The following is a 27,823-nucleotide window of genomic DNA, read 5'->3' as shown; positions in this document are numbered from 1 at the left end:
AAGCCAGGGGACTACTCACCTGCTGTGATGGTGGCTGCAGACTGGTCAATACTGAAGAGTGTCCACCGGTGTTAGGGAAAAGGTGGGGGCTGTTTCTGGGACATCTGGGACAGCCTGAAGCCAGATCACAGCAGGGATGGGAGGTGAGGCGGTGGAGAAAGCCAGAGTAGAGGACTCCTGAGAAGTCTGTGAACAGGAGAGTGAGGCTCAAGATGGAGGGTTGGTTTTTTAAAGGAAAACATTCGTGGGAAGAAGTCAGAAGGAGAAGGCATAGCGACTGGAAAGAGGATGGTGCTGCATGGCAGTTCTGGTTCCTGTAGCCTATCCTCACAATCTCTGGGGTGGGGTGTGGGATTTGTCTACTCCAGGGCTCACTGCACGGGCTGGGACCTGGAGGCTCTGAGTTCCAGAAAGAGTGAGCTGGCAGCAGAGTTAGGCAGGGACTGGGCACAATCTCCAGAGCACCTCTCTATCCACCTGGGATCCACATTAAACCCTTTGCTCTCTGGCCTACTTCAGAAGTCCCCCAAGCTAAACCAATCCTGGCCAGCCCAACCTAGCCTGCAGTGACCCAGGCTTGGTTATTTCTACCTGCAGGAGACTATGCTGGCCTGGAGTTCTAGGGACCAGAGGACTCAGAACTGCCTCTTGGGACACGGTCTGCTGTGCTCACCTGTGAAGTTAAGACAGGGTTGGACCCCTGTCCTGTATCCCAGTGAATGGATGGGAGAGAGGCAAGGGAGGACAGCAGAGTCCTTAGGCTGAATCCCAGAAGACCTGGGGCAGTGTTCTTACCTTACTCCTGTATGATCCTGGGAAAGTCACTTAACACTTCAGTATCTCCATCTGGGCATGAGCAATGAGAGCTACTGCCAGGGTTGTTGTGAAAATTGAGTGAGGGGTGTGTGTGTGTGTGTGTGTGTGTGTGTGTGTGTGTGTTGTTGTGAAAATTGAGTGAGGGGTGTGTGTGTGTGTGTGTGTGTGTGTGTGTGTGTGTGTGCCCACATGCTGGGAGGCATGGCCAACCCCAGAGTAAGGAGGCAGCAGTTTATGGGCCCTGCCTGGTAGACCAGGGATTTGGGACCCCCCTGTCCTACTCTGGAAAGGCAGGGGAGGGGAGACTAACCAGAGAGGCTAATGCTTCTTCCGGCCCCCCAATCCCTCCAGAAGGGTGGATTTCGGGGTTTTGAGCCTGCTCCGAGCCCAGAATCCATCTCTTCGGGCTTGCCCAGAGAGGGTTGCCTGTGAAGATCCCTCTACTAGTCCCCACTAGGAGACAGTGCTCCCGGGCGGCGCAGGGGCGGAGCTGAGCTCCAGATGTCCGAGAGCTCAAAGCTTAAGGGTCACGTGGCAGCAGCCCGGGCCCCCCTTCCTGCCAACGCTGCATTTGGCCCAGGCCCCATCCATGGCCGCCCTTGGGACCATGCGCTGAGCCCCGGGGGCTCTGGCGTCCGGGGCCACGCCGCTCCCAAGGGACGAGCGTGAGTGTCTGAGTGTCGGAATCTCAAGGACCAACGTGGTGGGTAGGGACGGGTAGAAGGGATTCAGCTTCAGCGCGGGGAAGTAGAGCGGGGGGTGGGGCCAATGCTTCAAGTCTCCCAGTCCCGGTCCTGGGGCACCGTCTTGGGCTGGAGCTGAGGGGGTGGTACTTGGCCACTAGGAGAAACAGCTCGTTCAGGCGCCCATCACGGTTAGGGGCTCAGACCACCGGAGGGAGATGAACGGCCGGTAGCCGGAGCCCCCTGGCGTGTGGCCCACTACCCTTTCCCATCGGGGAGGGCGGGGCCGCGAGCCCCTGCCGGCTGCTGGCTTCCGCGTCCCCCGAGCCCCTGACTCTCTCCGCAGGGGGCGCGGGCGCCGACTACACGGACATGAGGCGGAGGCTGCGCCTACGCGGGGACGCGTCGCTCACGCTGCTTCTCGGCGCCGTCCTCGGCCTTCTGCTCTATGCGCAGCGCGAAGGCGCGGGTCCGACGACGAGCGCGCCGCGAGCACAAGGTGTGGCAGCCCCAGGATCCAGCCCGCAGCTCCGCGCCTTTCAGGCACTGGATGCGGGCATAGTCCCGCCGGTCTACGAAGAGGACACGCCGGAGCCGCCCACGCCAACCGGACCCTTTGACTTCGGCCGCTACCTGCGCGCGAAGGACCAGCGACGCTTCCCCCTGCTCATTGACCAGCCACACAAGTGCCAAGGATATGGCGCCCCCGGCGGCGGACCCGACCTGCTCATCGCTGTCAAGTCAGTGGCGGCTGACTTCCAGCGGCGCCAAGCCGTGCGCCAGACGTGGGGTGCTGAGGGTCGCGTGCAGGGGGCGCTGGTGCGCCGTGTGTTCTTACTGGGCGTGCCCAGGGGTGCGGGCACAGAGGGGGCGGAGGCGGAGGGGGCAGGCACGCCAACGCATTGGAGGGCCCTGCTGCGTGCTGAGAGCCGAGCTTACGCGGACATCCTGCTTTGGGCCTTTGATGACACTTTCTTCAACCTAACGCTCAAGGAAATCCACTTTCTGGCCTGGGCCTCAGCCTACTGCCCTAACGTGCGCTTCGTTTTTAAGGGCGACTCGGACGTGTTTGTCCACGTGGGAAACCTACTGCAGTTCCTGGCACCCCGTGACCCTGCACAGGACCTGCTTGCGGGTGACGTGATCGTGCAAGCACGGCCAATACGAGCGCGGGCCAGCAAATACTACATCCCGGAAGCTGTGTACGGCCTGCCTGCCTACCCTGCCTACGCAGGTGGCGGTGGCTTCGTGCTTTCGGGAGCCACATTGCGCCGTCTGGCCGGTGCCTGTGCACAGGTTGAGCTTTTCCCCATCGACGACGTCTTTCTGGGCATGTGTCTACAGCGCCTGCGGCTCACCCCTGAGTCTCACCCTGCTTTCCGTACCTTTGGCATCCCCCGGCCTTCAGCTGCACCTCACTTACACACCTTTGACCCCTGCTTTTACCGTGAGCTGGTTGTAGTGCACGGGCTCTCTGCTGCAGACATCTGGCTTATGTGGCACCTGCTGCATGGGCCACACGGGCCAGCCTGTGCACATCCACGACCTGTTGCTGCTGGCCCCTTCCAGTGGGGCCCCTAGTCACCTATTACAGCCCCAAGCTCCCTTCATTCCAACCCAGAATATAGTAGGATGGAGTTTGACGCTGAGGTTTCCGAGGCAGATTACTGTGGGTGTATGTAGTTTTTCCTGAGAACAGGGTAGAAGACTTTAGGCTCTAGCCCTGTATCGCTAAGTGCTTCCACAGGATCCCAAGGAATGAAGACTGAGTTTTGGCCCTGCTGGCTCACACACTGGGAGACGGTTTGGAATCAATCAAATGGAGGTCATTTTAGATAGCCAGGGTGAGGTGGTAGAGCGCCAGGCTCTTTGCTAATAAGCAGGTAGACATGTCTGGTCCTCCTAGTACCAAATAATTGGTGTATATCTGTGGGTGGGAGGAGTGGCAGAGGCTCATGGAATCTGATCATACTTCTTGGTTTGGAACCCCCAGGATGCTGACAAATGCAGATATTTTTTAAGGCCAGGTCCCCACAGCATGGTGGGGGTGGCTCAGGTCTCAAGGAACTGGCAGGCATTCTGCCACAACTCATTCTGAAAGTAGGTATTTTGCTTCCTACCTGCCCCACCAAATTGGATTTTCAGCCCTGTCCAGGTCTTTGGATCTTCCAAGGTCTGCTATCCTGAAGGCAACTCCTTCTGGGTCCAGGTCTGGCTGGAACACCAGAGATGGGCAGGCACACAGGGACACATGAGTGTACTGTCCTATCTAGTTTTCATCTCCAACTACCCAAGAACCTACACCCACACAAGTGTGTCAGTCTCCTGCCAGAGGCTACCTTCTTCAGAAGCCTAGGAACCTCTTCTAAGATAACACCACTACAAATCTTCCCATATTCTTTAACCACCCCCTTTCTAAAAAAATCAACTCCCCCACGCTTACTTTAGTACAAACATCCCAGCAATAGCACATGATGAGCCATTGCTGAGTGCATAGGTCTTTATTGGAGGAGGGATGTGGGCAGGGAATGAGGAAGGTTCCACCGTTCTAGGAGTATGGGAACAGTCCTGGCTGCCCCAACAGTGGGATGTGTGTGTGGGGTCCTCTGGCCAGGTCACAGTCCAAATGGGAAGACACCAGTCAGTCACAAAGTCATGGGAGTGCCACACAAGCTTGGCTGTAGGCCCAGAAACCACAAAGAAGCCCAGGGCAGGTCCCCTGCACATTCATTGTTAAACTATACAGGATGAGGCTGTACATGAGTTAATTACAAAAGTCATATTTACAAAAATCTATACACACATTTGAAAAACTCACAAAATTGTCATCTATGTATCACAAGTTGCTAGACCAAAATATTAAAAATGGGATAAAATTATACATTTCTCTTCTCAATTCTTTTCAAAAGGATTAATATTTGTAAAGCACGTATGCTACCTTCCTTAGCAAGACCCATGAAGAAACTGAGCAGCCCAGCCCTCCTTGAGCCCCCAGAGGCCTTGAGTTACGAATGGGCCTGGCCTGGGGACACTGTCTAAGGATTGGAGCAGGGGAGCCAGCCCACAGTGCAGAAAAGAATGCTGCAACACAATAAAAGGAGGGAGATGTCTTTGGCTAAAACTTTGGCATTAAATAAAAGAGGCAAATAGGATGGAAACATGCAGCCTGCCAACAAAGTTGAGGCAAAGTGGGAGGACAGGCAACCTTGAATGCTGGCTCCAAGAGGTGTGGGAATCAGGCATGGGCATGTACCTGGATGGCAGAAAGCAGTGTTTCAACCAGTTGGGTGTGCCTACTGGGCCTGGCCGGGAGCACAGACAAGAAAGCAATAGGGAAGGGCAGGTGGGCCACCTTGGCCACAGCCAGCTCATCAAGTAACTAAAGTGGATGTAGTGCAAAAGTCACAACCAAGTACTATGGACATGCTACCTGCTTGCCTTAAGGGTCATGTGGCAATGTTGGGCCAAAGGCAGCATCCTGTCCTTGTCCTGGGTACTTGTGTCCTCAGCCATGGAAGAGTCCCAAGTTTTCCCAATGTGTGTGGACAGGGGAGACAGAACCCTGCCTCCTTATGTGTTAGTCAAGAGCGCCTGGGTCCCGAGTTTGTGCTTCTCTTTGCAGTCTGTGTTCCCTGTTGGCACCAGCAGGCTGAGGACAGACAGAGGAACATCTGGGCTGCTCACCCCATGGCAGAGCACCTAGCCTGAGCCCTACATCAGAACATCACATCAGCCTTTCAACACTGGCAAGGTGTCCAAGAAAACCCACAGGGAGGCACATGGAAGCCTGCTGAGCAGGATGCAATGCACAGTTCCATGGGGCAGAGGGGCATGGGCGATGATGTCCTTAGGGGAGCTCTGCTGTTCTCAGGTGGGCACCAGGCCTTGGGGGGCCATACAGGGTCACCGAGGCAATGTGGTTATTTTGCATGACCTGGTGTGAGAAGAGGACAGCAAGTCAAGGGGAAACAGAAGGGTTGTAGGCAAAGCAGGCAGTCAGACCCACAGAAACCACCAGTGGGATCATACTGGGGCTGTTACTGCAGAGAAAGGACTTGAGGCAGCAGCTCCCAGGCATGGGGTCTGGAGGTGATGCATGCAACACACTAGCATACATGGCTGGGCTGATCCTGTAACATCCCCCAACACATGCTAGGAGTCATCTCTGCCCCAGGGGCTGCCTGCTCCTTATGGGGTCCATAAACTAAGCTTATTTGTCCAGTTCTTTGGGAACTGCTAGGGGCTGGCTGAAGATATGACACCTAGAAGGAAAAACAGGAGAAACCCATTCTCCCAAGCCAGTGGGGCCTCACCCACAGCACGTTCATTCACATGGCATTCAAAACACCCCCAGGCTGAGCTCTACTTGCCCTGTAGTCCCATTTCCTAATATAATGTTTTCAGATATAAATGTGGGATCCCTGTTACCTCTCATCTTGTTGGATATAGATCACTGCTTTAGCCTCCATTACCCTGAATTTCCCCAACATAATTTCTGAACTCTCATTGTTGAATGTGTGTAGGCAGGTTCTTGGCTGACAGGGTTGTTGGGGAAGGATTAACCTGCCCAGCAGGGCTGTTAGGCACTCCCCAATCTCTCTCAATCATCTGCCTGTTCCTACCATGATCACCAGCCCATCAACCCCAGGGTTTACCTCAAAGATCATCCGCTGAAGACCAAAGCAGAATGTGGAGCCAAATGGATTGGTGTTGTTTGGGGAGGAGGACCTGAGGCCAGGGAAGCCAGAATTAGACGGGCAGACAGAGGCTGAGGCCAGGCAAAGCATCCAGTTCTTTTTGGAATGGGGGCTATGTCTAGTGGTCTCTCCTGGCTGTATGTTTCCCACATAGGCCCTTCAGGTCCCAGGGGCAGTGATAGGCCTCACTTGAGCTCTGAATCCTACACAGTCCAACAGAGCATAGACAATCATGCAATTAGGCTAGGGTGGGGAGAAATCAGGAGAGAGAGGGAGCCTCAGGCAGCATGGTAACCAGGTATTGGTCTGAGAACTAACTACAACAGGGAGCAGCTTTGATGGGTAAAAAAAGAGCCCAGGACAGTCAGTCAAAACTGCCTTCCTTTCTCAATAACTAGGAGTGAAAGGGCCCCCACATATGGAGGTAGGTGGAAGAAGGGGCTATCCCCAGGGAGCAACCTCTCTGGTACAGGTAAACATGCAGAATAGCTAGCCCATTCCTAATGCATAGGGTGAGGGCAGGAAGTATGTTTGTGGCAACACTAGACATTTCTGTCATTTCTAAGCCATACCCACTTGTAGGCTTCCCTGGACCTTCTGGGCTATGAGGACCAGGATGGGGTGGTTAGAGACAGCAACCTTCAACTCACCTGTGCAGGACGACAGGCTTTTCCACAGGGTGGCCCAGGAGCTCCTGGATGTTGTCCCACTGCAAGAGGGATGGGGTGGCAAGGGGTAAGCAGGGACCTGATCATACCTATGACCAATGGCTGGCCCAGAGGACATGGGCTCCAGACTGCTGACAGGCTCACGCCCATCCCATTTTTGGGTTGTGTCAGGTGGTAAAGTCAGCGCTCACCTTGCTGTAGGTCGTGCATGTTTCTGTCTGACCATCTGCGTTTTCTGAAAAGAGAATATGGGATGATTGATAGCTGGCCCAGCCTGAGTTCAGTTCCACACCTGCTCAGATAGATGGGCTCAGCCCACCTGTGACTCCATCCCTAGGCAGAATCCAGACCTGGCCCCTTTTGCACTGGAGTTGCAGGATGGAGTGAGGATAGACTGGCTGTTTGAGAGTTCCTGAGTACAAGAGAGTGGAGGGTTGAAGGGGTCTGTTAGGTGTGAGCTACACTAACCAGCAGTGGACAAGAGACATGAGGCTGGGCTGGAGCATCTAGATGAATCAACTGTAGACTGGAAACTCTCCTCCCTAGAGACCACCAATTCCACAGTCACACAAGATTGTAGCCCCTAGAAAAAAGAGCCCAACCCAGAGGAGCTGAGGCTTCTGGTGAAATCAGGTGGGCAAAGGCTCTACAAACTCAACCACTACATTCTCTCTACTTGGATCATTGTCTCTTATCATGAAAGACTGACCCCAAAACCCATTCCTTACCCTAGGGACATTCACTACTCACCTTTCTTTATGGCTAGTGGGATCTTGAACTCACAGCGGTGGTAACTAGAGAGAGGAGGCAGATGGATAAAGTCTGGGTCTCCTGGGAGGTCTGATCACCCCACATCTCAACCCTGCACCCCAGGAAAAACAGAATCAAGCACACTTGCCCACAGCCCTGGCTCTGGGCCTGACACAGTGTTTCCTGGGGGAGGCCAGATTCAAGCACTAGAGTCAAATGAAATGGGCATGGCTCTGGGGTCCAAAGACCCTATCACTTTGGGTAAGACACTGAGCTTTCCCTACTTGTAAAATGGGTAACAAATGGAAAGACACAAGGTACTGGCTATAAACCAGGAAAGAGAAAACCCTCAGGAAATGTTTATTTCCCACAAAACAGCAAGAATTCTGGTGTGGACAATGTCAGGTGTAGCGAACATCCAAAGCCACAAGCTCCCTTTCCTGGGGATTTTCAGCCCAAAGCTCACTTCCCATAGGGGCAGGTACAGTGTACTCACATGTTAAAATTATAATGCCCGGGGTAATTGGTGTGTAAGACAAACTTCTTCACTTTGTGTGTATTCGCATCAAAGAGGATGTCCTGGGAGAGAAAACAAGTATGCCCAAGTACAGAAACTTACAGAAAGAGGGCAGGGGACTTTCTAGGGCATGTCCAATTCAGAGACATCTACTTCACCGTGGGGATGCCCATGGTCAACAGCTTTCTCCCAAACAATAGTCAAGGGGACAGCTGAGACCACATAGCCTTCACTGGACATTTTCAGTGGTGGTGGTGAGGTGAACCCAACCATCTATAGACCTCCCCATTCCAAACCTTGTAGCAGCAGGCCCAGCATGTACAGGGGGCTACAGCTTCCACTGCTTGGGAACTCAGACATGTCAAAGAGATCTTTCCTAACAAGCACCTGATAAAAAAATCTAACCAAGAAGAGATTTTGGCTTAAAGACTACCAAGAAGATTTGGTAGTCTCGAGGGGCTCAAGCCACCTGGCAATTCTCAACACCACAGCCTGCCAGATGCTTCTGGCTTCCATTAGGCCCTCTCTGTGGAAGTCAGCAACCCCTGGAACTGAAGTTCCAGCCTCTCACCAGGACTCAGACCTGGATTTAATGCTGCCTACTGAACACTTCCTCCTATCCCCATACCCTTCCCAGCTTCACACCCTGCCAGCTATTCAGGTCTGTGACCCCAAGGTTACCTGATTCCACTCCTTCACCAACAGTCCTACACTAAGTCCTATTAGGGCTTGTCCATTCTTTCTATCTTCCCTGTAACACAGCATCACTGGCTCTGACACTCAAAAGAGGTCCAGATTATAACAGTGCCATTCCCTCCCACCCTCCAGAGTTTATGATCTCACTGCCACTCCCCAACTAATCCTGGCTCCTCTTTGGTAGACCCAGTCTCTCCTCTCTCCTTCTCTGGAATCCACCCTTTCTTTGCTACCTCAGGACCTCAGGCTCTAAAAAGCTTAAAGGTTAGAAGACCCAAGGTCCATGCCAGCCCTGCCCTGAGATGTGGTGCAGTGTGAACACCATCATTTCTCACACATGCATCTCATCTACCAGCTGGGAAGTCATAACCAATGGTGGTTACCAGCTCCTCTCAGCACCTTAGGTCTAGAGCAGAGTTGCAGCAATGCCTCTGGGATGATCCCTCAAAATACGTAATCACACTCCCACTATTTTTGAGACTTTTTAGTCTCCCTGTTTTGTGACTCCAGAAAAGGATCCTATGCTTTACAAAAGGCCAGTTCCCAAAGCATCTTAATCTGAGTGATTCCCACAGCTTCCACCTATGTCACATGTTTTCCTCAGAAAAGAAGTCAAGACCTGCCAGGGAACTCAGCAATCTTAGGGGCAGGGAAGGCCTATTTTGGGGTACCAATGCCACTGCAAGACAAAACTGGGCACATAGCCAGCTGCTAGGCATGGTAACAGCTGTGCCCAGGTACACTGCCCACCCCCCAAAAGAAATGGAATGCTTCTCTAAGACATCACAACTTACCACTCCGAGAGTGAAGTAGTTAAAAAAGTAGTCATTGCACTTGGATGGAACTTGCTTATGAGGGGAAGGAGAATGAATTTTCATCTGTTAGGAAAAAAATCACAGCAAATTAAAATCCAACCACTTCAACAGTTCTTGGATCAAATGAAGTCTATAAATTGAGTTTCTGTATAACATTAAGCTGTTGGGTAAGCAAGAGTATGGAGTCCCAGCTACTGGTGCTGAACAACCCATAAAACTTTGATTGACTAAAGACTGGGTCCTGGTATCCAAAGAAAAGCAGAACAATCTGATCAAAGGGGTAGGCGAAGAACTTTGGATTTACTTTCCTATCAGTTTTAATAGAACAGATTCTATAGGAAAATGGCCAACAGTTCATGTTTATTCAATATTAAGTTATGCTGATTAAAAAACAAAATTAGGAGACTGCCTATCCACTCTATAAACACATTTCCCCTACCTTGTCTTCTGACTTATAGAAAACCTTGTGTGGAGAGCCAAGCATGCTAAGAACATCTTGGCAAGAATCTCCAAAATACACTGAACGTTCAAATACCCGCATTTTGGCATCTGCTAATAGGCCAGGTCCACAACCTGCAGAGAACAAGGGAAAAGTGGTCAGGGTTCCAGTCAGGGCCTGAGATCCTGTAGCCCAGGCCCTGGGGGCTCCAGAGAGGCCACTGGCTGCATGGTGCATTACCAATTCTGCTTCGGGGGTAAGACTGCATACAAGTAGAAATACAAGTAACCAGGGCTTGTGTACAAGAGATCACTATCTACTGAAAAGAATGCCAGAGATTCACTGAGTCCCACAGAAGTGATGTGGAACTCTGGAAACTATTCACTTACTTACCAAATATTTATGTATTGACTACCATGGGCTAGGACACTTTGCTAGATGTTGAGGACACAATGGTGAGTAAAACAGGTGCAGTCTCTGCCCACATTGGAGCATATGGTGTGAAGATCCTAATCAGATCACACAACTGTGCTGCAACAAGCTGCAGCAGAGGTGCTATGGAAGTATACAATGGGGTGCTATTATCTCTTGCCACTTTCCAGATTCTGACAAGATACAAAGATTTATGTTAAGAGATACTTCTCAGTGCTAACCTTAAACCAGAGAATGAACCTGAAGATTACTCTATAGAATAGCCAAGAGTGAAGCACACATTAACTTATTCCCTAATTTAACAAATACCTGATAGACCCACTAACATCAGAAAGAGACAAATTAGAAAAGTGGGAGAATGAAATAACCTGATTTGCCAAAAGTTTCTTCTCTGGGAAGAATCTTTACATCCTGACTTTGTCTAATACACTTCAGAAGTGGTTCCATCATACACGCACACATACACACACGGAAGTGGTTGTGGAAGAGCAACAGACACACCAATAATAAAATTTTTCCACAGGGGTAGGTATACAAAATGTTTTGCCCAAAATAGAAAAGAAAGCCAAAAACTCAAGTAGGACTACAATTCCTGGTACCATGAATAACAGCAATCACCTTACACTGCACAGGGCTTTACAGTTGCCAAAGCTCTTTCATGTCTAGCAATCCATTTGTTATATACAGAAGACTTCAGGGATCCAAAATCTGAAATAACTAGGTACCAAGTTCTCCAGCTAACCCAAGAGTCTTTAGTCACAACACATACACACTAAGTGGCAAATAAAGGCTGTATTTAAATGAATTAGATACTGGGAAAAGCATAGTTCACACTAATCTCTGTCTATCAATTATGTAGCTTAGGCAAACACAGTTAACCTGGAGTACCCACCAAGTCTTGTCAAGCTGGACCGTGTACCCAACATCTCCAGCTACCACATACCTGGAATATTCAGATGGCGCTGCAGGAAAGGCACCCTTCAAAGGTGAGTCTTCTCTCTTGTCTACTAGCTACCCAGGTAAAGTTACCCTTAGAGACTATTCTAGTTTCTGATTCCTTTGAGTGAATCTTCCTATAAATTATTGTTAAACTGATTTTCCATGTTAAAAGCATTACTGTAGCCACACTCCATAAGGGAAGATGTGAGAAATGGATCTTTCGAGACAAGATACCCTTCTGCTTGCCAAAGAAAGCTCTCAGTGAGTAGTGGATTGGATGGACAATAACTTGGTGAGGCCCTGACTTAAGTGTTTTCCCTACTGACCCTGTAAGCGGTGAGATATGACTGCTAGAAGTGGGCTGTGCAGGATGGCAGTCAGAATTGCTGAGAATCTCGCCCCCACAGGCTCTTCCTGCTGTCACCTGGGATAACTGACTACCTGGCCATTTCAAGCACTGATCTTCCTGAGAAGACAGCCCCTATCACTTGACTCTGCTGCCCATCTTAATTCTCTCAGAAACTACAGCTTGAGTGCAACACTCCTAAATAGCTGGTGTTCTGCCTTGGCTAGAAAACTACATTTTAAGAAATTTTCAACCTGGAATTGTGAACTGCCCAACTACTCAAGGGAGTGAGTTTATAGTTTATATACCAGATTCTTAACAGTTAAGAACCACTGCCCCAGAGACTGATGTAAGACCCCAACTTATGAACCAATGCTGGCTAGATTATGAGCTCCATGAAGTCACAGTCTCTATGTTGGCTCCTAGGCTGTATTTGTGGAGGCAAACTCTGTATTACTAGAGATCCCTGTACTACTAAATCATGATCCAAGGTCTAAAGTAGCTGATACTGACCAGGCACAAGAAAATTGCAAAATGAGGTGTGGATCTTGGAGAGACAAGCCACCGAAAGGAACAACTCTTTTTTTGTTCATAGCCAGCAAAATTCTCAGCAGAATGTGGCCAAATATCAATTCAATAAGTCCCTCCTGCCAGCCTAGTCTGAGAACTGGACATAAAGTGTGGAAAAGGGGAGAACAGACAATATTGCAGGCCACAAGACACATCTTCAGGGAACAGTGTGGAAACCACTGCAAAGCTGAATATTATGTACATGCCAAGGGAAGTAGTACTCCTGTTGCCTATTAAGATTTGCAAATGATTAGACTATGTCTTGTTCCTTCACAAATCTAAATGAAAGCTTTAAACCATAAACATCTGCACCATTTGTCTTCTAACAACTATCTCTAAGCAGGCAGAACTTTGGACTATCTCAACATGGATGTAATGGTGATGCTACTACCCCAAAGCCAGTAACTGACCTGCAGCAAGTAGGCGAAGTCGTAAACCTGAGGGTCCAGTTCCATCTCGAAGAACATCTACACTCTCAGCATACACATTGCCCAAGAAACAGCTCAGAGGCATCACAGGAGCCCTGGGGGCAGGCACGGACTAAGCAGAGAGCCCATGGCCTTAGCATGAAGCTCATGCTTCCCCACCCCAACCCCACATACTTGGTATCCTGTAGGCTGTTTCCACTGTAGATGTACATTCGTTTCACAGTCGCTCCATGGGGTATCTGGAGAGAAGCTAGACCATGGGCAAAATTGGGCTGCAAACACAGGACAAAAGTTTTATCTAAGAGCACTCTGCAGGCCATGTGACCAGGCTCTGGCATTTCTCCAGAACTCATGGTATTCAAGAACTGGCCAGGTTAAAGCTCATAGTCAAACCTAGCTCTGGGTCAATAAACTTACTCCAGTCATTCAAGTTCCTCTTTAATTTTACTTAGGTTTTTCTTTCCATCATCAGGGAGAAAATACAGGAGTGGACTCCTTTAGTAAATGTAAGCCTTATGAAAAGCTATCATTTCATAAGCCTAAACATGTTGTTGCCTAAGGATGAATGAAACATTTTGCTAAAAGCAATAGGTAACTGCAGATACACTATAAACTCTTTCAGATTTTAGGCCATTGAGAAAAAACACAGTAATTTGTTTGAATTTCAAAGCAAGGTACAACTAGACTGATCTATGAAATGTAAGCTTGACCTCACTCTGCAATGGGAAGTGCCCTCTTTCTATGAAGGCCGGCTTGGGCTTTGCTCTTCCTGTCAACCCACCCACTCTACCCACCTTGGTCCCTGAAGTCCTTTGAGATGAGGTACTCCAAAGAAGGAGCACCTATTTGGCCTTCCCTAATGGCACTGTCTGCTGATTCACAGCACCTGGACACTGGGCAACAAATACCACAGGAAAGGAAGGACTAACCTCATACTTGGGAGCCTCAGTCCACGAGTCTAACTGAAAAGAGAAAGACAGTCCTCTGAAGTTGAGGTGGAAGAGCTGCTCTGCGGAGTTGTACACTGTGGGAGTGGAGAGAAGATGACACATTTGAATGGCATCAGAGGTTACAAATACAAACCAGCCTAGAAGGGAGTAATGATGGGAAACACCTTCCTTGTGTCTTATTTCTGAATTGACCAAGTAGGCTGAAAACAAAGGAGGAGCTTTCCTTCACACCCAAGTATCAACTGCCAAATCCTATAGTAATCTGGCTGTAGGGGATTGGGGCTAAGGTGGCACCATTTACTTGCCAGGTTTGTCACTATGGACTGTGACAGATAATCAGATGCTACAGATGCCAGAGGAATCAGATGGGCTTGGCTTACCTCCAGGGTGGGTTGCACCAAAAGACTGGTCGATCTGCTCAATGGTGGGAGCGATGGCCTGAGAGTTAAAATGCACTCCACTGAAAAACAAAGATACCTTTTAATATCAGGTTTTGAAGGATGGGCTTATAGATCACTAGAGATGGAATAGTTTTCTTAAATCAGGTGGGTGAGTCTAAAATTATATCAAAATAAAAGTTTAATTAAAGATTTTTAAAATAAGAGATAATTAATGAGGTCAGAACAAGTCAAGTCTCCTGAGGCTGATATATAGGATTGATCCTCTAGGGCCTCCTAAGACACTGGTGGTCACCAGGCACAGTTCAGAAGGAAACACATCTGGTTTCAGCCCCATGACACTTGGACTTGGATAAAGAGCAGCCATAGTAATGGAAGGTGTTAATGTGTTTTTCCAGGATGCTTACTAGTAGTTTGGCTTGAAAAGGAACTTCGTTAAAGAGGGACAAGCACCTTATAAGGGTGTATCCAAGCAAGGCAGTTTGTTCTTAAGAGGCAGAAGAGCCAGCACTCACAGATTGGGTGAATGGGTTAGGTGGGTCAGGGAGGAATGGATCCTGTGCAAAGAAAACTGGGTTGTGAAGACGGGGTTGGGAATAAAAGGGGCATGTGATTCCAGATGATGAGCATGATGATAAGACATGTATGACTCTAGCAGGATGTTTAAAGGTCAAGAATAATTTTTTAAAAATTAGTATAATTTATGCAACACCTCTTTTTTAACCAGGCATTGTGCTAGGTGCTTTTCCAGCCTTATCTCAGATAATCTTCCTAACCCAGCAGCCACATTATTGGTTTCATTTTTCTGATGAAAAAATAAGCTCAAAGAGGTTAAGTGACGTAACAGAGGTAATAAAATGATGAAGTCATAACTTGAATCCATGGCAGCCTGACTCTAGAACTCCATGCTCTTAACCACCATTGACTCTTAAGAGGGTAAAAGGAAGTGAGGCCTTGAGGTACAAAGGCCCCAACAAGACTGAAGACAACTAGAACCTGTGGGGGCCAGAGCTATTACACATTTTCTTTATCTACTCCTCTCCTGGCAAAGGCCAGCCCTAGGAACTAGGCTCTTTCACACCCTCATCAAAGGGAAAGGGAAGCCTATAAGAAAACCATTACTGGACAGAGTATTCTAGATGCTAGCACAAAACCTTGCCATAATAGGATCTCAAATACTTGTGCATCATACAGGCCATTCCCACTTTCATTCTAAAAAGCATATTTTGGCCCCCAAATAGCAGGTGGTTCCTTTGTCATTCTTTTTAGCATAGGCTTTGACATTACCCTTGTCTGTCCCATCTGTCACTTGTAAAGATATAAACAGGTGCCAAAAGAGGTTTTGTAGAGGAGGGCAGCAGTGACCCAGGAGACACTGACATCACCTCTGAGCTGAGGTCCCGGTTTATTATGAGGATTAAATAACTTGACATATATGTGAAGCATGTTTCACACAGTGTGTTCTTAGGGAAAGAGATCCCAGGAAACTGAGCAGGTTCGCAGGCTGCCTTAGGAAATCATGGCACCAGGCTGTAATCTGAGAACTGTTGTGGATAGGAATCCTTTACAAACTCAATGACAGTAGTACATAAAGCCCATTTGTAGCAATCCTCTGACATATATCAGAGGGGAGAAAACTTACCAGTATTTTAACTTTACTTTAGACAAGTCATATACTTCAATCACCTAAAAAAAATTAAATAAATAAAATGTTTTAGAGTTAACGTTCTGTAGTTGAAAAAGATTAATTAAAAAGACAGTTACAGAATAGTGAAGAAAAAAGCCAAAATTCTCCTGAAGCACTGCACATTACCATTTGTTTTCATTTTTAAATTCAGAGGAGAGACCTATACCATGTACATAGCATAATCTCTCCTTCCCTCTCTTCTAGTGGATTGTTCAATATATGTCCATGGATGCCCTGGGTCAAGGTTCTTCTACCTAATTTACTGCTGGGTCATGCAGAAGACTGCACACAACCCTACAGGACAGTGAAACCCTCCACAGAATCAAATGCATGCTTGTTAAAGCTGTAACCTTGGATACCGAGCCCCCTTCCTTCTATTCCATACTTTGCTGCAGTATAAAACCTAAATCAAGTCAATTATCAAAGATAGCTTCAAAATACTGTAGGTTACAAAACAAAAAGATTGGGGGGAAGTTCTGTCCTGCTAGAAAACAAGTCATATTACATTAGCTTAGGAAAAGTGTTGACAATATTTAAATGTATCCCTAATGAAGGGCATCTGGTTAAACTTGGAGAACCTTAGGGCCCTTGTGGAGTTTTGATGGGTTCAGCCTCAGATGAAATGCCAAAAACTCAGGGCTGAAACAAAGGAAAAGGTATTGAACACTCAGATACTTGTTACCCAGCAGTAAGAACTATGAAGTCCTCTATGCTAATGGTGTCAAGAGCTTGGCAGCCAGCAGCATGACTAGCAGGGGCCTGAAGCACCTCTACCATCCTCTAGCTGGGAAGTCTGGCCTTTAATGTAGAGATACAAGCAGAACTGGTTCAATGTCTGTTTGCCCTGACAATCTGGACCTCATCCTGGAAGGGGCTGTGGGGCGCTGGATGTAGAAGCTTCTAGCACTGCTACAGAAACTGAGACATACTAAGCAGTTCACTCTTGGCCAGACCTTGTCCCTAACTTTGTTTAGAGATCGTAGCACTGAACAACAAGTTGGGCACCTCTTAACTATAATGCAGCTATTCTGATCTTACCAGCTGCTAAGAATCACTTCTTCTGCTGGGCCATCATAGCACTTTTATCAATGTTTTCTTACACTACCTATATGTATGCTGCTCAATGGTCCTACGAAGTTAAGCCCCTATGTCTGGCTCTACAGTATACACAGGGAAGGTACTCAACACATGTCAGGCAAGTCTACTTGGTATGAAGTCAGCTAAAGGCAATATGAAGCTCAAAAGCATGAAAAGAGGTGGGAAGGTGGAAGAGCATGGGAATAGCTGTGATTCATAAGATACATGCTGTCAAATGCAATATTAAATTAACTATCCCCAAAGTCAATCAAGGGACAGACAAAGAGTACAGAATATGATACCTAATATATAAAGAATGGAGGAGGAAGAAAAAGGAGGAGAAAAAAAAAAGAACCTTTAGATTGTGTTTGTAGTAGCATATTAAGTGAGTTAAGTTAAACTCTCAGACAGTAAGGAAGTTAACCTTGAACCTTTGTTAACCACGAATCTAAAGCCTGTAATGGCAATAAGTACATATCTATCAATAATCACCCTAAATGTAAATGGACTGAATGCACCAATCAAAAGATATAGAGTCACTGAATTGATAAAAAAATAAGACCTATCTATCTGCTACCTACAAGAGACTCACTTTAAATCCAAAGACATACACAGACTAAAAGTGAAGGGATGGAAAAAGATATTTCATGGAACTAATAGGGAGAAAAAAACAGGAGTTGTAGTACTTGTATCAGACAAAATAGACTTCAAAACAAAGAAAGTCACAAGAGACAAAGAAGGACATTACATAAGGATAAAAGGGTCAATCCAACAAGATATAACCATTATAAATATCTATGCTCCCAACACAGGAGCACCTACATATGTGAAACAAATACTAACAGAATTAAAAGGGGAAATAGAATGCAATCCATTCATTCTAGGAGACTTAAACACTCCACTCACTCTGAAGGACAGATCAGCCAGACAGAAAATAAGTAAGGACACAAAGGCACTGAACAACACATTAGAACAGATGGACCTAACAGACATCTACAGAACTCTATACCCAAAAGCAGCAGAATACACATTCTTCTCAAGTGCACATGGAACATTTTCAAGAATAGATCATATACTCGGCCACAAAAAGAGCCTTGGTAAATTCAAAAAGGTTGAAATTGTACCAACCAGTTTCTCAGACCACAAAGGTATGAAACTAGAGATAAATTACGCAAAGAAAATGAAAAATCCCACAAACACATGGAGGCTTCACAACATGCTCCTAAATAACCAATGGATCAATGACCAAATAAAAACAGAGATCAAGCAATATATGGAGACAAATGACAACAATAATTCAACACCACAGAATCTGTGGGACACAGTGAAGGCCATGCTAAGAGTAAAGTATATTGCAATACAGGCCTACCTCAGAAAAGAAGAACAATCCCATATGAACAGTCTAAACTCACAATTAATTAAACTAGAAAAAGAACAACAAATGAGGCCCAAAGTCAGTAGAAGGAGGGACATAATAAAGATTAGAGCAGAAATAAATAAAATTGAGAAGAATGAAACAATAGAAAGAATCAGTGAAAGCAAGAGCTGGTTCTTTGAGAAAATAAACAAAATAGATAAACCCCTAGCCAGACTTATCAAGAAAAAAAGAGTCTACTCACATAAACAGAATCAGAAATGAGAAAGGAAAAATCATTAAGGACACCACAGAAATACAAAGACTTATTAGAGAATACTATGAAAAATTATATGCTAACAAACTGGATAACCTAGAAGAAATGGACAACTTTCTAGAAAAATACAACCTTCCAAGACTGACCCAGAAAGAAACAGAAAATCTGAACAGTCCAATTACCAGCAATGAAATTGAACTGGTAATCAAAAACCTACTTAAGAACAAAACGCCTGGACCAGATGGCTTCACCGCTGAATTTTATCAAACATTTAGTGAAGACCTAATACCCATTGTCCTTAAAGTTATCCAAAGAGTAGAAGAAGAGGGAATACTTCCAAACTTATTCTATGAGGCCAGCATCACTCTAATACCAAAACCAGACAAAGACACCACAAAAAAAGAAAATTACAGACTGATATCTCTGATGAACATAGATGCAAAAATACTGAACAAAATATTAGCAAAATGAATTCAAAAATACATCAAAAAGATCATCCATTATTATCAAGTAGGATTTATTCCAGGGATGCAAGGATGGTACAACATTCAAAAATCCATCAACATCATCCACCACATCAACAAAAAGAAGAATAAAAACCGTATGATCATCTCCATAGATGTTGAAAAAGCATTTGACAAAATTCAACATTCACTCATGATAAAACTCTCAACAAGAGGGTATAGAGGGCAAGTACCTCAACATAATAAAGGCCATATATTACAAACCCACAGCCAACATTATACTTAATAGTGAGAAGCTGAAAGCTTTTCCTTTAAGATCAGGAAGACAAGGATGCCCACTCTCCCCACTTCTATTCAACATAGTACTGGAAGTCCTAGCCACGGCAATCAGACAACACAAAGAAATAAAAGGCATCCAGATTGGCAAGGAAGAAGTTAAACTGTCATTGTTTGCAGGTGACATGATATTGTACATAAAAAAACCTAAAGAATCCACTGCAAAACTACTAGATCTAACATCTGAATTCAGCAAAGTTGCAGGATACAAAATTAACAGGCAGAAATCTGTGGCATTCCTATACACTAACAATGAACTAGCAGAGAGAGAAATCAGGAAAACAATTTCATTCACAGCTGCATCAAAAAGAATAAAATACCTAGGAATAAACCTAACCAAGGAAGTCAAAGACCCATACTCTGAAACTAAACTAAAAGACACTCATGAGAGAAATTAAAGAAGATACCAATAAATGGAAACAGATCCTGTGCTCATGGATAGAAAGAATATTGTCAAAATGGTCATCCTCCCTAAAGCAATCTACAGATTTAATGCAATTCTCATCAAAATACCAACAGCATTCTTCAATGAACTACAGAAAATCGTTCTAAAATTCATATGGAACCACAAAAGACCCCAAATAGCCAAAGCAATCCTGAGAAGGAAAATAAAGCTGGGGGGATTATGCTCCCCAACTTCAAGCTCTACTACAAAGTCACAGTAATCAAGACAATTTGGTACTGGCACAAGAACAGACCCATAGACCAATGGAACAGACTAGAGAGCCCAGATATAAACCCAACTATACATGGTCAATTAATATATGATAAAGGAGCCATGTACATACAATGGGGAAGTGACAGCCTCTTCAACAGCTGGTGTTGTCAAAACTGGACAGCTACGTGCAAGAGAATGAAATTGGATTATTGTTTAACCCATATACAAAAGTAGACTCGAAATGCATCAAAGACCTGAATGTAAGTCATGAAACCATAAAACTCTTAGAAGACAACACAGGCAAACATCTCCTGAATATAAGTATGAGCAACTTCTTCCTGAACACATCTCCTCGAGCAAGGGAAACAAAAGTAAAAATAACTCGTGGGACTACATCAAACTAAAAAGTTTCTGTACGGCAAAGGACAACATTAACAGAACAAAAAGGCATCCGACAGTATGGGAGAATATATTTGTAAAAGACATATCCAACAAGGGGTTAACATTCAAAATCTAGAACTCACACGCCTCAACACCCAAAAAGCAAATAATCTTATTAAAAAATGGTCAGAGGATATGAACAGACAATTCTCCAAAGAAGAAATTCAGATGGCCAACAGGCACATGAAAAGATGCTCCACACCGCTAATTATCAGTGAAATGCAACTTAAAACCACAATGAGATATCACCTCACACCAGTTAGGATGGCCAACATAAAAAAGACTAGGAACAACAAATGCTGGCAAGGATGCGGAGAAAGGGGAACCCTCCTACACTGTTGGTGGGAATGTAAAGTAGTTCAACCATTGTGGAAAGCAATATGGAGGTTCCTTAAAAAAACTAAAAATAGAAACACCATTTGACCCCAGAATTCCACTCCTGGGAATTTACCCAAAGAAAACAACTTCTCAGATTCAAAAAGACATATGCACCCCTATGTTTATTACAGCACTATTTACAATAGCCAAGATACAGAAGCAACCCAAGTGTCCATCAGTAGATGAATGGATAAAGAAGACATGGTACATATACACAATGGAATACTATTCATCCATAATAAAGAAACAAATCCTACCATTTGCAACAACATGGATGGAGCTGGAGGGTATTATGCTCAGTGAAATAAGCCAGGTAGAGAAAGACAAGTGCCAAATGATTTCCCTCATTTGTGGTGTATAACAATGAAGCAAAACTGAAGGAACAAAATAGCAGCAGACTCAGAGACTCCAAGAAGGAACTAGTGGTTACCAAAGGGGAGGGGTGCCGGAGGGCAGGTGGGGAGGGAGGGAGAAGGGGATTGACGAGTATTATGTTTAGTACACACAGTGTGGGGGATAACGGGGAAAACAGTGTAGCACAGAGAAGGCAAATAGTGAATCTGTGGCATCTTACTACACTGATGGACAGTGACTGTATTGGGGTATGGGTGGGGACTTGAAAATATGGGTAAATGTAGTAACCACATTGTTTTTTCATGTGAAACCTTCATAAGAGTGTATATCAATAATACCTTAATAAAATTTTTTTTTTTTAATTTAAAAAAGATACCTGCTGTCCCCTTCAGAAAGCCTGGGCGTGGCAGTCTATTGGGCCAAACCAGTATGCTATTTTACAAGGTCAGGGCCCCATGCTGGCAGAGGACACCAACTATCAGCCAGAAGCCCTGCTTGTATAGCAAGCAGGGCCAGAAACTCTGACTCCCTGATTGCTACCCCTACAGCTGGCCAATGACCCCCCAAAAGGCTTCCTGCCACTCACCCTGTGGGGGTGGGCCTCCAGGATGTTCCTCCTGTGTCACTGTCACCCACTTCCAACAGCCCAGACCAACACTTTCAGGTGCTTCAACCCTGCCTGCCTAATGGGAGAACAGTGGCGAGAGTTAATCACAGAGTTTAGGGATGCACTTTGTGGCAAGGGACCCAGAGTGCTCACCACTTTGGAATCCTTCATGTCACTAGGAAAATCAACATGCAGATTTTGGCCGATGGGGCTTGCTGGGTCACAAGGACAAGCAGCCAAGGAAGTCTGAAATCCATGATTTCCCACCCTCTGGGCTGGAAAAGGCCTTCATTTCCCCAGAGAAGACATGGTAGTAGCCAACATAGGAAAGGAAAAGACAGGTGGCTATAAAGGTTGTGACTTGTGAAGTCTCATTCCACAGGGCTCTCTCATAGGCCTAGTGAGGGGGTGGGGAACTGCCGGAGACAGCATCCAAGAGAGGTGGATTCTGAAGCTCTTGGAGGGAGCAGTAGCAGGTAGGTCAGGTCAGACTTGGTGCCAACCAAGGGCACCCGAGGAATTGCTTCATCACTGTTTCAGAGGCTCAAGCAGGACCCCAGCCCCGCCTTCTTCATAGGGACCCCACAGAGGCAGAAGAGAAGGTTCTATATACCTCCTTTACCATTCAAATACACTTATCCCTCACATTTCTGCATAGTGTGCTCACACCATTTTCTTCAGCTTTTATCCCATTTATTTCCCATGTCCACCAACAGAACCTAAGCTATTTCTAATCCCAGTGATCAGTCACTACGTACTGGCAATACAGGGTTAAAAGCCTGGTGTCAGGCACACCACTAATCCTGTCCCTCCATTGTCTCGCTGGTAAATAGTACTACTCATAGGCTTGTTAGGATTAAATTAGGAAATGCATGGGAAGCGCTCAGCCATGCGCCTAACATGTACCAAGTGCTTGCTAAATACACACTGTCCTCACCATGCTGTGATTCTATGATGGGCTGCCTAGCCATCCCCCTTTATTGTCCATTTACATTACCTCTAGTTTTTCGTTACTGTAAGAAGCCCTGTTACAAATATCTGGCAACACTCCCCTCACCATTGTCTTTTTCAGTTATGTTTCCTGAAGTGGATTTCTGAGTCAAAGATAAATTTCCAGATTAATTCCCCCCAATTTGTGATGAAACCACGTTGAAGACCATCCTATGCCTCTTCCAGGTGTGAAACTGTAAAGACAGGATGGTCTGTAAAGACAGGATGACTTGAGTCCAGGAGAGGCAAAGGAACTGTGGGGCTAAGAATGTTCACATCCAATTCTGCTTTTTGAAAAACCATCATAAATGAGAAATTCTCATTCCATGTATAGATTATTTTTCATATTTTGTCTTGTCTCCTCAGCATCTCACTCGTGGTGGGATGACAACTATGTAGTACTCAAGTCTTTTGGAAAGGCAACTCCACAGCCTAACAATGGCACTGGCATGCTGCTGTCCAGAACCACATTCAACCTCATGACTCTGAGGCATTGTCTGATGTCACATGACTAAATCGTGAAGCTCAAGCATTTGTAAACAGTGTATTAAAAACATCCTGGACTGAAACAGGTGTTAGTAAATTGCACTTGAACACAAATAAGACAACCCTAAATACTAGCAAGTTGTTTGTTTACACTTCCTCATAGGGGTTAAAGAAGCAACTCAGTGCTGGTGGTGTTAAGCCCCAGTATCTTAGGAAGAACTGTTCCATTTTTTATCTTCCAAGTCATATTGTTTGACCTAAGAATGAAAAAACAAGACATATACACCTGACTAGTCTTTTGGTCCTATTGTGGATTTCTAATGCCTTTTTAAAGACTCCAGACAATCTATGCCAAATACTTAGCTCCTCCCTTGTTTTACTATTCAACATCAAAGCCCCCTCCTCATAGCATCTTCAGCAAATCTTCAACACTCTTTGCCCTTCACCCCTGGAACCTGGGAGTGGATTCTTCCCAGTCTTTCTCTAACCACCCTTCAGCTTCCCCATTTTTAGGTAAACAGGCACAGCTTCAGCCCCTACATTGTAGACTCTGAATTCAGACCATGAAAGTCTACTCCTGCTTACAAGTTTCAGAAATATCTCACAATTGGTCATATTAATCAACCTGACATGAAACTTTAGTTATTTATAGTTACCTTAAGTCTCTGATTGAAAGCATCAAACAGTAGTTTGATCCCGTCCTGAGTCAGGTTAAGGATGAGGTCATGGCTTAGAGGAGACTACAAAACAAAAATAAAGTACACTCTGAGCAATTAATTTACTCATCAGCACCTACTAAAAACCTTACAATCTAAATGCGATGCACAGGGAATGACTTAAGTGCAGACAGCCCCTCTCTCTCCCAGCTAATGAGGTTGGAAGCCAGAGACAGACTGTTAGGAGAATGCAGTGTCCTCTACTTCCAGCCCAACACTGCTGCTTCATATAATACTGGCTGAAAAGAGCCTCTCTTTTTCATGCTTTGAGTAGTAATAGCTGGAGTAAAGGGCCAAAATTATGTGAGTATATAGGCTTTTTGTGTGTGTGTGTGGGTGCAGGATCATCTATAGAATGGTTTTATTGCTGTCAAACCTACAGAGCAGTTGATGAGGAATATAGGTCATGTCAAAGGCCCGGCCAAGATCCAAATTCAGCAGATAATACTCAATGCCTGTTAGCTGATCCTATGTCCATTCACTCCCAGGTTGTATGTACCACCCACAAGGGAACACATTTTATTCTTTGACTGTTTTAGACCACATTCCAGGACAAAGAAGTACCTGATTATATATGACATGACACTCTTACTCCTTCCTTCCCTCCCCACCATCCCATATCACATATGCTTCTTTCTGAAAAGGCTAAAATCTACAGAGTCATATTTCTACATTAGCCCATTCTGAGTCCCAGGGGGAGGGGAGTAGCAGCACAGAGCAGTGGACAGAGCTGGCCTTGAGTCCTGGCCAGCTGGTGACCTTAAATGACTCTCAGAACTTCTCTGAGCTCTAGTTTCTTTGTGGGAATACCATCAGCCCTTCCCTGCAGAGTTGTGAGACAGAGATAGTAGGTCAGAAAGCACCATGCACAGCACTCAGCATACAGTACTCTACCCTCATGTCTGCCCCACCAGTCTGCCTCTGCTCCAATGCAATCAATTCAAAGACTCAATGTCTGAAACTCTCCATAGCCCTGAACCAGGTTGCCAAGCAGAAGAAAAACACCACCACTCAAAATCCTGCCCCTTCTTGAAACTGGCACACAGTTCTCAAAAGGGTCTTCAGAAGTTTCTTAATAGAGTTTCTCAAGGTAGGCACAATGAATGATGGAGGTTTGGCTGTCAGAGATAGAGACACAGGCTGGAAAGCCAGGTGCCACTGCAGGTTATGGGCCTCATTGGAAAAGTTCTCTCCAAAGAGCCTTCAGGGATTAGCACAGACTGTATGCTCTCCTCCACCCCACTGATCTTCACAAGGTAGCAGGCCCAGGTGGCACCACCAAGCCTGGTAAACACTAGAAGAAAGAATGTTGTGATTTTCCAGTTGATCTGAATGAATGTTTAAAACCATTAGATCTCAAGAAGATAACAGAATAATGAACCTGTCTTTAGGTCACTTATTTACAATCTAGAACACACAGTTCCATTTCTGAGAAGGTCACTCCATGGAGGTTGAGCAGAATGAAGGAACAACTTAGCATCTTTCAAGATCCTTGCATGGAAGAGGAATGCTGGGAGGATCTGAATTTTCTTACACTCTCCCAAGAGCTGATCAGTTTTTTCCTGGCATTGTTGCAACTCAGGATATAACTAAGCAATTTTCCAAAGCAAGTAAATCATCCTCACACCCAATTAGTGTTATTAGTACTTTATATCTCCAGAACCAGAACCAAAATATACATGTACTACCTGGTATTTAGGCAAGCCTTCCTGAAGCCCAGCATTATGCAGTTCTCCATACGAAAGAGTTCAATAAAGCTGTCTGCTGCTAGCTGTTAACATCTTTTCCCTCTAAGAAAGATGCGACTCACTTGATATGAATATTTCATCTTCAAGGTGTGATTTGCTAGAAACAAGAAAGTATTTCTAAAATGTTTAATGGGGCCAAACTATTCCCTGAACTTATGGGAAGCAAGGTAACAAATAGGAAAAGAAGGGAAGGAAGGCAGAAGAGAAAAGGATCCCTGTTGAGGAAGGACTATATCAGAGCACTGAGACAACATCTCCTCTTGGTCTCATCAAAAGGTTATTCTATTATAAGGAAACTACCTCCATTTTACAGAGAAGAAACAGACTGGTTATTAACTTGCCACAAGTTGCACAACTAAGAAATGCGAAGAGCAAGGATGTGAACCAAGGTCTAGAATTAAAAACCCATGTTTTCTAACTGATTCCAAGTGCTGAGATGTTATCAGGGGAAATTAACTTAATGCTATAACTACTATTTGTACCCAAAGATTAGAACAACAGACAACAAGGCAGTGATATAAGATACAAGCTTCAGTTTTAAAAATTGGTTAAGAAAGTTTAAGCCTATTTTCAAATAGATTTAATCTTGGAGTACCCAGATCTGACTTAACTGAATGTGCAGGTGGTTACAAGCTGAAGAAGCAAGCCCATTATCCCTGTTTTGATGGCTGCTACCTGTCATGAGTAATTCCCTTATGGTCTAACACTGAAAGTCAGATTAGGTTAGGGATGATCTGTTACATTTTGTTCTGAGTGTAACAAAGAGGAAAAGTCACCATCATTCACTTTATAAATGAGAACTCATTTTGGCATTGTGACTCAAGGAACACCTGGCCCACTCCTACAAGTCCCTCATTCTGTGATGGGCACAAGACTATCCAAGCACTTGCTTGGAGATTATGCAGTCCCTGTCTCAGAAGTACCTGTCACACAGAGCTCACTAGGCTGGTAGAGGGGTACAGTACTGTAGAATGTAATGTCTGGGTATAGGTAACAGGCTCAACTCTGACATTAATGCAAACTGGGAAGCCTCACAGAAATCTCACCCACCTCTAATTCATAACATTCTTTATGTAAAAAATAAGTCATCATTTGCTTTTGGATCTGAAACTAATTAGAACAAATGGAACTAAAACCATCAAACTGGTACTTAACGGGTTTCAGAAAAGGACATCCTGTAGGCCAGTATACAGAAGGGATATCCTCCGTAGGCCAGTATAGGCTTAAAATTATTCCCTGAGGTTTCTGACACTTGGGCATCACAAAGGCTGCTCTACATGGCAGCATATGGTCTGTGTCTTAGAAGAATCACAGGTTTCAGAGGGTTCAGTAAAAGGGAGATTGCATTTTTAGACAGATAAGAAGAATCCTATTTCTAAAGGCCTATAAAAAACAGTCTCTAACTTTACTTATAAAACCAAATACAAAAATTCCTGATTTCCAGAAAGTCCTCTGGTGCTAACCTAAAATACACTCTTTCTGTAAACTGGAAAGGTCTTTGTAGGTGCATGTAATACTTTACGATTGGGGTTAACTCCTGGGACAGTTGCCCAACATTTAATAGAGACCACCTTAAATCAGAAAAAATTTCTAGCTAGACATCTGCACTGTAACAATCCTAAACACATACCAAAACAATCAACAAAGCAGAAAAGATTATTTTAAACACAAAAGAGGCCCCTAGAAGCCCCCTGGAAGACCACCGAGTCCCTGAGGTGACCTCCCATTGACAAGTCCTTGTCTAAGGGTCAGTAGGTAGTCAAACACAATAAAAAAAAAAAGTTCAGTTATTACTGCTCTTCCAAACCTGGCAGCACTAGATTATCAAGAAGCAAAGTTTCAGAATCAAAGAAATGTCCCGGGTAACTGACTAGTGCTGGAGATTCTCTCATTCAAACACACTGACTCAGCAATTCTTGCCAGTCAGCCTCTTACAGAGCATCAGCCTCTGAAGGTGACTCACTGATTAGGGGTGCTGCTTCAGTAAACAAATCATCTACCACTCACCTGTTCACTGTAGAGAACCTGGACATTTTTGATGATGCGACAGTGCTTCTGAAGAATGGCTACTGCCTGAGCCAGAGGCATTCCTGAAATAAAGCAAGG

At 45.3% G+C, this 27,823-nt stretch overlaps 2 protein-coding genes across 7 annotated transcripts in view; one reads left to right on the top strand and one right to left on the bottom strand.

The window, feature by feature from the left end:
• The first annotated feature begins 1,176 nt into the window (after positions 1-1,176).
• On the top strand, positions 1,177-4,378 carry B3GNT9 (UDP-GlcNAc:betaGal beta-1,3-N-acetylglucosaminyltransferase 9). Of its 2 annotated transcripts, none has more exons than XM_017649187.3 (2): positions 1,177-1,481; positions 1,846-4,378. In XM_017649187.3, the coding sequence occupies exon 2, from the start codon at positions 1,872-1,874 to the stop codon at positions 3,078-3,080; it is 1,209 nt and encodes a 402-aa protein (XP_017504676.2). In that variant the 5' UTR covers positions 1,177-1,481; positions 1,846-1,871; the 3' UTR covers positions 3,081-4,378. The 2 variants fall into 2 exon arrangements, with proteins under 2 accessions (XP_017504676.2, XP_017504675.2); XM_017649186.3 differs by having other exon boundaries at positions 1,183-1,519.
• Positions 3,943-27,823, bottom strand: part of PHAF1 (phagophore assembly factor 1) — a 29,623-nt gene continuing 5,742 nt past the window's right edge. For 3 of the 5 annotated variants that reach the window (XM_017649184.3, XM_017649185.3, XM_037025346.2), the window contains exons 3-17: positions 27,725-27,807; positions 23,910-23,993; positions 15,787-15,830; positions 14,127-14,206; positions 13,726-13,820; positions 12,971-13,068; positions 12,779-12,891; positions 10,082-10,215; positions 9,622-9,705; positions 8,111-8,193; positions 7,615-7,658; positions 7,056-7,099; positions 6,847-6,905; positions 6,155-6,227; positions 3,943-5,433 (exon numbers count right to left, since the gene is read on the bottom strand). In XM_017649184.3, the coding sequence (XP_017504673.3) occupies positions 5,347-5,433; positions 6,155-6,227; positions 6,847-6,905; positions 7,056-7,099; positions 7,615-7,658; positions 8,111-8,193; positions 9,622-9,705; positions 10,082-10,215; positions 12,779-12,891; positions 12,971-13,068; positions 13,726-13,820; positions 14,127-14,206; positions 15,787-15,830; positions 23,910-23,993; positions 27,725-27,807 (1,205 nt within the window). In that variant the 3' untranslated portion in view covers positions 3,943-5,346. The remainder of the gene's footprint in view (positions 5,434-6,154; positions 6,228-6,846; positions 6,906-7,055; positions 7,100-7,614; positions 7,659-8,110; positions 8,194-9,621; positions 9,706-10,081; positions 10,216-12,778; positions 12,892-12,970; positions 13,069-13,725; positions 13,821-14,126; positions 14,207-15,786; positions 15,831-23,909; positions 23,994-27,724; positions 27,808-27,823) is intronic. The other 2 variants (XM_073226953.1, XM_073226952.1) reach the window with 2 other exon arrangements.

Source organism: Manis javanica, chromosome 17, assembly GCF_040802235.1.
Source record: "Manis javanica isolate MJ-LG chromosome 17, MJ_LKY, whole genome shotgun sequence".
Classification (NCBI taxonomy): Eukaryota; Metazoa; Chordata; class Mammalia; order Pholidota; family Manidae; genus Manis; species Manis javanica.
Note: the sequence above shows the minus strand (reverse complement) of the source record. Positions and strands in the feature narration are given on the sequence as shown.

Coding starts and splice junctions, on each gene's coding strand:
- B3GNT9 (XM_017649187.3), top strand. CDS start 1,872: ATGAGGCGGAGGCTGCGCCTACGCGGGGACGCGTCGCTCACGCTGCTT.